Below are 11687 nucleotides of genomic sequence, written 5' to 3' on the forward strand. Positions count from 1 at the left end.
CTGTCTTGGAAGGAAGGAGGGATGGACAAAGGTGGGCAGAGTTCCCGTGAATACATCTCACCTTGTTTATTGAATTTGTAATAAAGGAGGTAGTGAGGGGAAGGAAGCACTTAAGAGTCAGGACACACATTAGACAGCGGGGAGAGAAAAATTAAATTAAATCAACAAGGGGAATATGGGGGAGAGTCAGAGGGGCCTTGCCCACCTTTCAACATCAAATCAAGAAATGTGGGGGAAAGCAAAGGATCAGGAGAGAGGGGAGACAGACCTTGTCTTCAGTCCGTCCTCCTCTCCCAGAGCTGGGAGTTACGATGCCACTGAGCGAGCAGTTCAGAGCAAAGGTTCTCCCGTTCCATGCACAGGTGTCACTCCTCCTCCCCACACCCTCCTGGAAAGTGGCCAGGGTTGCCCTTAGCCAACAAAAATGGAGGGCTTACAGGGGAGGGTCCGGGAGTAAGGAAGGGTCAGCAGGGACCCCCAATACTGATTTTCCTCTGGCTGGAGGTGGGCAGGAAGGAGACACAGCTCAAATACTGAGCAGCCAGAAAAAGAAGAAGACGGCGAGAAACAGGAAGAGGGAGTCCTGCCAGCTGGAGGCCGGGTGACCCTGTCCCAGATCCACACCTGTGGAAGAGAAGAAAGCTGTGGAAGAAGTATCCACTCGTAGGCTGGAAGCGGGGCTGAGGAGATTCAGAGGGCTCGCTGGTAGTAGCTGAGGGAAGGCTCTTACCTGTACCCCGACGGAATGGCTCGTGGGTATTGAAGACGGTGGTGAAAAAGCCAAAGGGAAAAGCGCCAACACCAAATGAGAAGTGAAAGCCCCCGGTATCACCAAATGGCTGGAATCCCTAGGGAGACGAAGAAAGTCAGTGGGGAACGGGGCAAGTCTTTGGCAAGGAAGGAATACAATCAGACAAGACTCACCCCTCTGCTCTCTGGAGCGGGTCGCTGGCCCTGGGGGCGGGGTGGGGTTTTCAATCTGAGGAAGAGGAGAGGGACTATCAGCAGGAAATAGCCCCTCATCTTCCAGACCCCACTCCCCAAGCAGAACCTTCCATCTTCCCTCAGCATCACCTCCCCTCTCTCACCTGGGATCCCGGGGCTTCTGGCTCCCTCGCCCGTAAAGGGGGACAACCTTTTCTCTGCTGATCCCAGCTTTACACACTGGGCACTCTTGCCGCTCTGGCCGTGCCTCCAGCCACTGGGGGAAAAAAATGTAGTGGTTTCCAGTACACAGAAGGGTCTTCCAGCTCCTCAGACCTCCCCATCTCCCTCTTCATCTCCTCTGCGTACGCACCTGATGGAGACAGGGCCAACTGGAAGGGGAACGAGAAAGGTCAAACCAGTTACACAAAAGAGAGACACAGACCCAACCTCAGAGTCCCATCTTTCCCCCTCTTACCAGGTGTTACCTGCTGTTTCTTTTCATATTTTCCACAACCCCTACCATACTAGCCAACTTGGCCTTGCTGCTTCTCTGATCTTCCAACACCTAAAGCTACATCCATCCTCACATGCTCAACCCTCTCCTCTCTCCTCTCCCCCAGCAAAAACACACACACACACACACACACACACACACACACACACACACAAATCCTCACCCCTCCCTTCTCTGCCTTTCAACTTAATTTCCAGTCCTGTTCAACCACCCATTTCCAGGTCTCCTCTTTCAGCCCCAGCACTATCCTTGCCCCCATCACTCCCAGACCAAACCCCCTTTACCAGCACCTTCTCCCGCTACTCCTTTTCCTCTCTCCTATGCCCAACAAAGTCCCTACTTCCACAACTCCTTAACCTTTGGGGGCTGCCCCTCCACAGTGCCCTTGTCCCCAAGTTTCTCATACCACCCCTTGCCATATCTCACCTGCATGTGATCCCACCTTCCCTAGATCTCCCCCTACTCAACTGATGCGTGCCTCCCCTAACCTTTGAGCCTAATCCGATCCCACCTGTACAGCTAAGACCCCTCCCTTCCCTGGGGTAAGGTGGCTCGCGTCTCGCCTGCACAGATGTGCAGTGCCCACCCCCTGCCCCCCACTTCCTCTTTACGCACCTCTTAACACAACTAGGTTGGCTCCTAGTTGCTGACTTTCCTTTCCACAGTTCTCCTCTGTACAGACGTGACCCTCTCGCCCACACATACCCAAAAACACGTAAGAACCCCCCTCACGCCTCACCTATGAGAATGTGCCCTCCGATTATTTGTATGACTGTATGGTCCCCCCGCCCCCAGCCTCCCCAGTATAAATCAGAGCCCCACTCCTTTTCGCACCCCTCTCAGATTCTCACCAGTACAGGTGGCCACACACGCTGACCACAGCTTCCCGAGCAGTCTCCAGACATATATTACATTCGAAGGTCGCGCCCGCCCCGCCCCGCTCGCGATTTGGCCCTTCGGGGCCCCCGTCCTCCTCCTCCGCTGCTGCCATGGCCGGTACTTTGCCCCCCGCGTGCCCCTTAATCCCCCGAAACACACATACAGACGCCGCAACAAACGAGAAACCGCCTCCTGCCCACGATCTTTTGGCAGGCTTCAAGGTTTTCTAATCACTATTGGTCTCAGTGCTTGCCAATCATACAGAATCGAAAGAAAGGACTGGCCCAAAGGGCGGGGGAGGAAAGAGGCTTACGCGGTCCCGCCCTTGCTTAATGACTATTGGCTAATACAGTCATAGTCAGTTTGCAGTGCCATGGGATTGGTAGATATTCCATACGTCCTGTCGCCCCGGCCAGGGTGGGCTTTATTCGTCTGAGTAGTTGCCAGTCATAACCAAAGGCCAGAAGCAATTGGCTCAAGACTATTTAGACCTCGCCCACTACAAGCCCCAGTCTTTCTTTTACTTCCTCTTTCAGAGAACGTCCGGATTCCTTTGGACTTTGGAGCGTATAGCTCCTAAGCAACTAATTGGCTAGAACTCGACGGAAAATGGAGGCCAGGTAAAGCGCGCGTGCGCAGTAGGCGGAGGGAAGGGGTGGGCCAATCCTATGAGAGTTGAGCTTTCTCTGGTCCCACCCCTTCACCGCTATATTGTCGCCATGGTGACTGCTCTACAATTGGCGGGATTTGGGGTTCAAAAGCCTTGTCTCGGCCTCATCCGGGTCCTCCGACTGCGGTGTCTCTCGACTGATTGGGCCGTTTTTTTCGCCCCTGATTGGCCGAGGTCGGAAAAGACGGCGAAGAGCTCGGAAAAGAGGACAAATGCTAGGGTCGCAGGGTTCAAAATGGCTCCGGCCTCCTTCGGTGACGTACAGAGCAGAACTTGGGTCCGCCCCTCCCTCTTGGTGAAGAAGGGAGCAGAACTGGGATTAGCCCGACGTTTGGATGGTGCGAACATCGATCTGCGGCGCTGGTGTTAACCCATCTCCCTCGGCTGGACGACTCAGCCCGCCCCTCTTTAGGTGATTTACAAAGCAGAAATGAAGTAAAGGCCCATCCCCTTTTTAATGTGACACAGAGTAGAACAGAGTTGCCCTAGACACCGTTTTAAACCTTCAGAGCAGAAAAGGTCTAGCTCCACCCCTTTGTGAGTGGGTGAAGAGGCAAGACCCACCCCCTTTTAGGCGACCCGCGGCGGAAAGGGGTTAGGCCCGCCCCTTCCTTCTTGTACTGTGCCCCGCAGAACTGGGGTCTTCCTCCTGGGCTGGACCCCTGGGACTTGGGCAAGCTGCTTCAGAGTTTGGGCCTTTCGTACGAGTTTGGGCCTTTTCTACAGTCAGTGGCCCTCACTGTGGCTCAAGGAGCAGAACTAGGTAACAGTCCTCCCATTACCAGTGTTCTTTACATCTTGTTCCTCAGGGCGTGTAAACTCTTTCTGGACAAAGCTGTCCAGTGGGGCTGGTGGCCAGACACAAGCTGAGGGTTCTTCAACAACATCCTGATAAAAGGTCCCACGTGACTCAGTAAGGAACGGTGAGAAGTTAGGAGCTGCCTACGGCAGGGGAGGTTAGTGTTCGGGAAGCGTGTAGAGGTTTAGGGGGAAACCCTATTGAGAGGCAGAAGTGGAGACCAAGAAGGGAGGAGTGATGGAATGATCCTGATAAGGGGATGATGGGAGTATGGGGGAGAGGGCAGCAGGGGCTGGAGGGAGAGCTAGGTACATACTACAGAATTAAGGAGGCATGCTTATCCCAGAGGAATCAGCATTCTTCCTCACTTATTTTTTTCAAGAAAGCAACCCTAATGCCCAGTTTCCACTGGAAGAAGAGCACATTTTTTCTATGTTGAGGAGAGGGGTAGTCTCAGCTTGGGTGAGTAAGGAGACTGATAAGAAGGAAGAAACTAGAAAAGAAAAGGTACTGAGGTTAAAGTACATCACAGAAGGAAACGGGCAGGGAGAGGGCCTGAGAGTGTCCCGTCTCTCCAAAGACCAGGAAGGGGTGGGGGGTGGGAGGAGGTCAGTGGAGGAGGGAGCTGGACTGCTGGGAGATAGTGGCAGGGACAAAGGGCAGAAACCAGACAAGAGGGCTGGAGGGTGAGGTGGGGTGAGATGGAGTCCTGGAGAGAAGAAGAAGAGAGGTGAAGAACTCAGAGCTTGGCATATAGTAGGTGCTTGATACATATGTGGACTTGAATGGGGGAACAGGAAGAGGGAGATGGAAAAGGGTTGGAGTTGGAGGGAATAAGCAGCAGATGTGGGAGTTAAGGAGAAGAAAAGAAACAAGTTGACAATAAGAGGAGAGCTGATGGAGAATGAGAAGGAACGGGCCAAGGAAGGAATACAGCACCAAGGGACACGCAAGCCATGTGTGCTGAAAGGAAGTTGGAGACAAGAAGATGCAGCTGGAGCCAGAAAAGGCCAGAGAGACCGAGACGGAGTCCAGCTGAGCTCTCGTGGGGTGGAGCTAGCAAGAGGAGACTGAAAGATGTGGGGAGGAGATGCCTGGGTCCCCGGGAGGCGATTGGCAAAACAGGGCGCCCATCACCGCCCCCTACTTCCTGGCCAGCCCCGGAAACCAGCGGGCGTGGGGAGGGGTGGCGGGGGATAGCGGCAGCAGCAGCCCCAGCCCTCAGAGAGACAGCAGAAAGGGAGGGAGGGAGGGAGGGAGCTGGGGGGACAACCCCCCACCATTCCTACCGCTATGGGCCCAGCCTCCCACTCTCACCTCCCCTCCATCGGCCGGGGCTAGGACACCCCCAAATCCTGTCGCCCCCTTGGCACCGACACCCCGACTGAGGCAGAGACACAGCCACCCGCCACCACCGCTGCCGCATCCTGGCCGGGGAGGGGGCCAGCCCCCCAGGCCCCCCACCCCACTGAGGTGGGGGCAGGAAAGGGATGGGAGGAGGAGGGAGGAGGGGGCTAAAAGGGATGTGGAGGAGGGGAGGGGGAAAGATTGGGCCTGGGAGGGTGGGCTGTGGAGAGGCTTGGTGGGGAAAGGATACGGGCCGACTTGGGAGAGGGTTGCTGGGGAAGGGAGAGGGGGCCTGAGAGGGAGGAAGGATGGAAGAGACGTGAGGGAGGAGAGATGGAGAGAGACCCTGTGAACTTGAGATGGGGGTGTGGACAGGGAATCTGGGAGAGGAAAGCCCCAACACCTTCCCCAGTTCCTTTTCTTGCCCTTTGGCCCCACGTGACCCTTGGGGGGTAGTGGCAGGCAGAAGGCAGTTTAGTGCCCTCCTTTCCCCAGCAGAATTTGCTTCCTAGGGATGCCCTGAGACACCTGTTTCTCTCAAGGCACAGGACCTCTTGTTTCTCAGGGGCCTTCCATGCTGTGTTCGACCCTTACTGACATACAGATGCCTTGTGGGGGGCCATGTTTTCTACATTGAGTGGGTGTGCCTTTGATGTGTTTAATGGCTCGTGTGCGGCCAGTTTGTCCTGTGCTCTCCATGGGTTGTGGAGAAAAGATGTGTTATCTTCCATCAGAATTGCCTGTTCTCATATCTTATGTCCGTGTCTCATGTCCAGTCTTGATGTGTTCACATGTGTGTGTTCTCATCTGTTGCATCTGTTATGTGGTTTCATGTTTCTTGCACATCTTATGTTTACTTTGCATGTTTACTTTAGCATGTAGAGGTCATACCTTATTTTGTTCGGGCTCACAGGTTACGTGCATAGTCCCACCATATGCAGTCATCTTCGTGTGTGGGATCTCGTGGCTTAGCGACTAGCGCACACTCATGTTGTGATCGGATTGGCCTGTTTATTGCATGTGTTTTCCCAATCCCAGTTCACACCGCACACATGTGTGCCCCTTCGCATAATGTGCTGATGTGACACGTTCACAGCTTGTGTGCTTCTGGTTACATATACTGTTTATTTTATAATTTTATTGCCAATATACTTTGTGAGCCGTATGCTCATTAACTCACTTGGCACTCCATTATGGTTATAAATCCTCGGACATCCCTGCTCTGGAGAGAGTCACTTAATGTCACATATTAGAGAAAAAGGTAACTGGGCCTCCATGTCCCTAAAGAACCATCCCCATATGCCTTACCTTGCTGACCCCGCTGGCCTGTGTCTCTTCATACACATTACATCTGGTGCCTGTGAACAGTCTGTGTCCATGGAGCTCAATGCATAGCACAGCGTCAGCTCTGCCATGTACATTATCTGTCCCCCGCCCTTTGCACTGTTGGCATGTATTTGATGACAGCGGCATCTTTCCCCTGTGGCATGTCAATCCCCTTTCTGTATGCTTCTCTTGTGTGCAAGATTGTATGTGCCATCTTGTCTAGATTGCTGTCACTCTGCCTTCACCGTGACCCTGTATTGTGTATGTATATCCAGAGTAGGTTACCGTTAGGCCTGGTGTGTTCATTGCTTTCTTGGTGGCTTTTCTTTTCCTAGTTAATAGTCCTCAAGAGGGTAGCTATCTGATTGGTGTTCAGAACTGTTGTCTCGTTAATTATGGCTATGTGGGTATGTACACAGCCTTATAATCTGTTCAGCAAATGTTTATTGAGCGTCTTCTCTGCTTCCTTCTGTCCTGGGCATTGGGAATAAGACAATCTCTGTCCTCAAGCTGCTTACACGTTAGGGAGGGAAACAAAGATAACCTCAAGGGGTTACACCCTGTCTAGTGTCAAGATGGGTGGTTCTCAAACTTATGTGCACATCAGACTCACCTGGATGGCTTGTTTAAAATAATATACAGGTTCATGGGCCCAACGGCCTAAATTTCTGATTCAATAATCTGGGGTGAGGTCCAAGAATTTATTTTTCCGCACTTGGAGAATCAGTGATCAAGGTAAAAGTGTAATGAAAACACAGGCCTGGAGGGGTTCAGGAAGACCTCCAAAAAGTGACACTGAACTGTGTAAGGCAAGTGAAGAACATTGCAGCCAAAGAGAACAGCATGTTCATGGCACAGAAGCGTGAAAGATAATGGTGTGTCTGAGGAACTGAAGTAAATCAGTTTGACTAGAGCGAAAAGGCATTTGCAGGGATGTGGCCAAAGGTGTAGGCAGAAGTTAACTTGTCAAGAAGGGCCTTTGGGCAAGAGGGATGCTCAAGTTTGTGTCACAGAAACATCTGTGGTTGCCATGTGGAAGATGGATCGAAGGGGAAGAGTTAGGAGCCTGTTGCAGATAGTCCAGGGGAGACGCGCTTGTTCCACCTCGCGGGGGCAGTAGGATGAAGCAACTCAGAAAGCCTATTGTCCTAGAGCTGGCAGAGTCCCATTTCCTCTACCACCTGTTACATTCACCCTTGGCAATGGACTTACCTTGGAGCACAGCCCTTCTGTCATTGGAAGGGCGTGCCTTTGGCCTTAATACAAGTGACAGATATTTGCCTGAACACCATTTGTGTGAACTGTGACCCTGCCCCAGACCGTGGGGCAGAGTGGAGGAAGGAGGAAGAGCCTGAAGAGCAGATTCCGCATGCCTGTGCCTCTTCCTCCTGAGCTCTTTCCTCTCCCAGGGCAGGTGGTGTAATGACCCTTTTACTCTCTGCCCTCCTTTTTTCGCTTGGTGACGCCTTACACACTGCATGTCTGACCACATTGCCTGCAGTGTTGCTGGGAGAGAGGGAAGTGGGTGGTGGGATTTGTTTGCCTGTTTGTGGAAGCAGGATTAATAGAGGTATGTGCATGGGTTTATCTGGGAACAGGGAGCCTGCCTGGGTGGAGAGGGGTTTTACTGGGTATGAATTTACCATCCCTTATCGGTCATGGGTGTGATTGTAAATTTGCGTATATGTGTGAACAGGTCAGTCTTTGTATGACTGTGTGTGTCTGAGTTTGCGTTAGTGACACAGCCTTTATTCTTGCCAGTCAGCCCCTGGAGGATGTCTGTTTTGTCATTTCCACTGTATCTGCTGCGTGCTGTGTGTGCACTTGTGTGTATATGTACAGGCAGCAGCATAACCAAGTGGTTAGGAGCACAAGCTGCTTAGCTTTAAGCTAGGAAGTGCCTCTTAGGAGTCATATCACCTCAAGTAAGTTTTTTTAACCTTTCTGGGTCTGTCTCCTTTAAAACGTAAATCGTGTGTTTCATATTTAAGGACTTAACATAGTATATAGACCAGCCCTGTTCAACAGAACTGTAATGCAAGCCACATATGTAATTTTTAATTTTCTGGTAGCTACATAAAAAAGGTAAAAGTAGCAGGGTGAAATTAATTTTAGTGTATTGAACCCAGTATGTCCAAAAGGTTATAATTTCACAATGTAATCGATACAAAAGATTATTAATGGGATACTTTACATTCTGTTTTTCATTCAAAGTCTTTGAAATCTGATGTGTATTTTATATCTCTAAGCACCCCTCAATGCAGACTAGGCCACATTTCAAGTGCTCAGTTGCCATATGTGGCTGGTGGCTACCATATTGGACAGCAGAGGGATAGACCATTATAAGATCCTTACCAGCTACAAGCATTAGCTATTATTAATGTCCTGTTGTTGTCATGGGTCTGTGAGTTGTGGATGTCCGTACCTTGTGTCTCATGTCTGAACGTATCTGGATCCTTCAGGGAGAGGGGTGGGAGAACAGTCCTGAGCTCCCATCCCCACCGCCCCCATCCGAGAGAGGCTTTCTGGACAGGTTTTAATGGGAGCCCTGGCCCCCAGAGCCCCCCCAAACCCTCCCTTCTGCACCTTGCCCGCCCCGCCCCCAGCCCAGGAACCAGGCCCAGTGTCCTTCGCCCCGTCCCCTGCAGGTGACCAGGATGGAGCTGTGGCCAGGGGTATGGACTCTACTGCTGCTGCTCTCCCTCCTGCTGCCCACTCTGTGGTTCTGCAGCCCCAGTGCCAAGTACTTCTTCAAGATGGCCTTCTACAATGGCTGGATCCTCTTCCTGGCTGTGCTCGCCATCCCTGTGTGTGCCGTGCGAGGACGCAACGTCGAGAACATGAAGTGAGGGGCAAGGGGTTTTGGGTGATGAGGGAACCTTAGGGTCAGAAGCAGGCAGTGGCTGGGGAGGGCACTGAGTGTGTAGGAGACACTGAGCGAGCCCAGGGGCAAGGAAGCGGAGAAGACTGCAAAGATGCCCAGGAAGACAGGGGCCGGGGGAGGGGGGCTGAGGTCTGCAGGTGGACGTCAGCAGGTCCCACAGGAACCCCTTGCCGTGTGGAACCTCCACAGGATCTTGCGTCTGATGCTGCTCCACATCAAATACCTGTACGGGATCCGAGTGGAGGTACGAGGGGCGCACCACTTCCCTCCTTCACAGCCCTACGTTGTCGTCTCCAACCACCAGAGCTCCCTCGACCTGCTTGGTGAGCAGCCTCCCCTAGCCACGCCCATCCTCCTGCAGTCCCCCCCCTGGGATCTCCTCCCCCTAGAGGTCCTCAACCCTCCCTCATCGGGGCGTTGCCCCCTTGCTCCCTCTGCAGGCCTCTTTCCCTGGGGTAGAGCCGCCCTCATAAGATCATACACCTTTCGTCACCTTTTCTTACCTTCTGGGGCTTCCCCCACCCCTCGCCCCCAGGTCTGCCTCTTCCTTTAGCTCTAGTCCCTGGGTGATGACCTGGGTGAGGTATCCTCACCCCACCCCCAACCTCTGCCCTAGGGATGATGGAGGTGCTGCCAGGCCGCTGTGTGCCCATTGCCAAGCGCGAGCTGCTGTGGGCCGGCTCTGCCGGGCTGGCCTGCTGGCTGGCGGGAGTCATCTTCATTGACCGGAAGCGCACTGGGGATGCCATCAGTGTCATGTCTGAGGTCGCCCAGACCCTGCTCACACAGGATGTGAGTCACCCTGGGGAAACGGGGGTTATGGAGTAGAACAGTTGTAAACAAACTGACGTGCAGGGCCACCAGGCCTCACAAGTCCCACTGTAGCGTCACAGCCATTTTCTGATCCCTCCGTATGTGCGTCTTCCTTGACTCTCTTGCTTTCCCAGGTGCGGGTCTGGGTTTTTCCTGAGGGCACGAGAAACCACAATGGCTCCATGCTGCCCTTCAAACGTGGCGCCTTCCACCTCGCAGTGCAGGCCCAGGTGATTACTCCTTCCCGTCCACTGCTGACCCTCAAGCCCCCACCACCCCTTCCTCTCCTGGCAGAGGCTGGTCCCCGGGGCCTCAGAAGGCTGATCGCTTTTCCTCTCCCTCAGGTTCCCATCGTTCCCATAGTCATGTCCTCCTATCAAGACTTCTACTGCAAGAAGGAGCGCCGCTTCACTTCAGGTGAGGGCTCCGTGCAGATCTGGGGTGGGGGGGCGGCCAGAAGGGCCGTGGGAGAGGCTAGCGGGACATCCCCGTGGGGCAGGAGCTTCAGTCAGCGTCAGCACTGAGATGTCCACAGGATCATCTAATGTGACCCCACATCAGCCAATAAGTATTTATTATTTATTAAGCACCCCCTATACCCTGCTAGAGGGGCAACACTTGGTCCCTCCAAGAGAGGCCATTACTGTCTAGCCGGAACGATAAAGCCTGTGTGTGCAGTTAGAGCATTCGGCGGTGAACACTAAACCCAGACAGTGGGGCTGGCAGGGTGCTGAGGTGTCTGGACTGGGGCTGGGGAAGGCTTTGCGTGGTCGGGCCTCAGAGAACAGGTGGCAGCTGGTAAGCTGAGGGGGAGCTGTCCACGGCAGAGAACTGAAAGGTTGAGGAGGGGAGTAAGTATCCGGAGAGCTCGGAAACCAGGCTCCACCTGTGGGCAGAGTCCCGGTACACAGGCCGTGATGGTGCTCACCCCCCTCCCAGGGCGATGTCAGGTACGGGTGCTGCCCCCAGTGCCCACAGAAGGGCTGACACCAGATGACGTCCCAGCTCTGGCCGACACAGTCCGACACTCCATGCTCACCGTTTTCCGGGAAATCTCCACTGATGGCAGGGGTGGTGGTGACTATCTGAAGAAGCCTGGAGGGGTGAGCGAGGCCCAGCTCTGAGCTCCCTTCCCACCTACCCCCCACCGTCTCCACACCTACCAGCCCAGTGGGCCTGAAGCTGGGCCAAGCCCTCTTCCTCGTTTCCCCTCTCCCCACTTGTTCTCTTCTTTGGAATCTTCAACTTCTGAAGTGAATGTGGTTACAGCACCGCTCCCTGCCCCCTTCCCAGCACCGCTCCCCAACGGTCTCTTGCCTAGGTGCGGGCTCCACTCTGAACCCCACCTTCTGTGCCATCCTGTCTGTGGGACAGTTGCCTCCCCCTCATCTTCAGCGGTTCAGCCTACACAAGGGTAGGAACACTCCATTCTGTCCCCAGTGGACCCTCTTCCTTTGTGGTCTTCTCTACCTCTCCACCCCACATTGGCCAGTGGATTCATCCATTCTGTGGAACAATTTCTCACTCC

At 53.7% G+C, this 11687-nt stretch overlaps 2 protein-coding genes across 4 annotated transcripts; one reads left to right on the forward strand and one right to left on the reverse strand.

Moving 5' to 3' along the window:
- Window positions 1-52: 52 nt before the first annotated feature.
- RNF5 (ring finger protein 5) lies at window positions 53-2432 on the reverse strand (the record flags this gene model as incomplete). The annotated part of the gene is made up of 6 exons (XM_079712973.1): window positions 53-624; window positions 731-848; window positions 925-979; window positions 1089-1201; window positions 1298-1316; window positions 2293-2432. The coding sequence occupies 6 exons, from the start codon at window positions 2430-2432 to the stop codon at window positions 527-529; spliced, it is 543 nt and encodes a 180-aa protein (XP_079569099.1). The 3' UTR covers window positions 53-526.
- Window positions 2433-9110: 6678 nt separating this feature from the next.
- Window positions 9111-11283, forward strand: AGPAT1 (1-acylglycerol-3-phosphate O-acyltransferase 1; the record flags this gene model as incomplete). 3 transcript variants are annotated; one of them, XM_079712872.1, is made up of 6 exons in its annotated part: window positions 9111-9307; window positions 9536-9669; window positions 9963-10138; window positions 10294-10389; window positions 10504-10576; window positions 11099-11283. In XM_079712872.1, the coding sequence occupies 6 exons, from the start codon at window positions 9120-9122 to the stop codon at window positions 11281-11283; spliced, it is 852 nt and encodes a 283-aa protein (XP_079568998.1). The 3 variants fall into 3 exon arrangements, with proteins under 3 accessions (XP_079568998.1, XP_079568999.1, XP_079569000.1); XM_079712873.1 differs by having other exon boundaries at window positions 9120-9307; window positions 11110-11156; XM_079712874.1 differs by lacking the exon at window positions 9963-10138 and having other exon boundaries at window positions 9120-9307; window positions 9536-9590.
- Between the last annotated feature and the right edge of the window lie 404 nt (window positions 11284-11687).

Source organism: Hyperoodon ampullatus, assembly GCF_949752795.1.
Source record: "Hyperoodon ampullatus genome assembly, chromosome: 10".
NCBI classification, from domain to species: Eukaryota; Metazoa; Chordata; class Mammalia; order Artiodactyla; family Ziphiidae; genus Hyperoodon; species Hyperoodon ampullatus.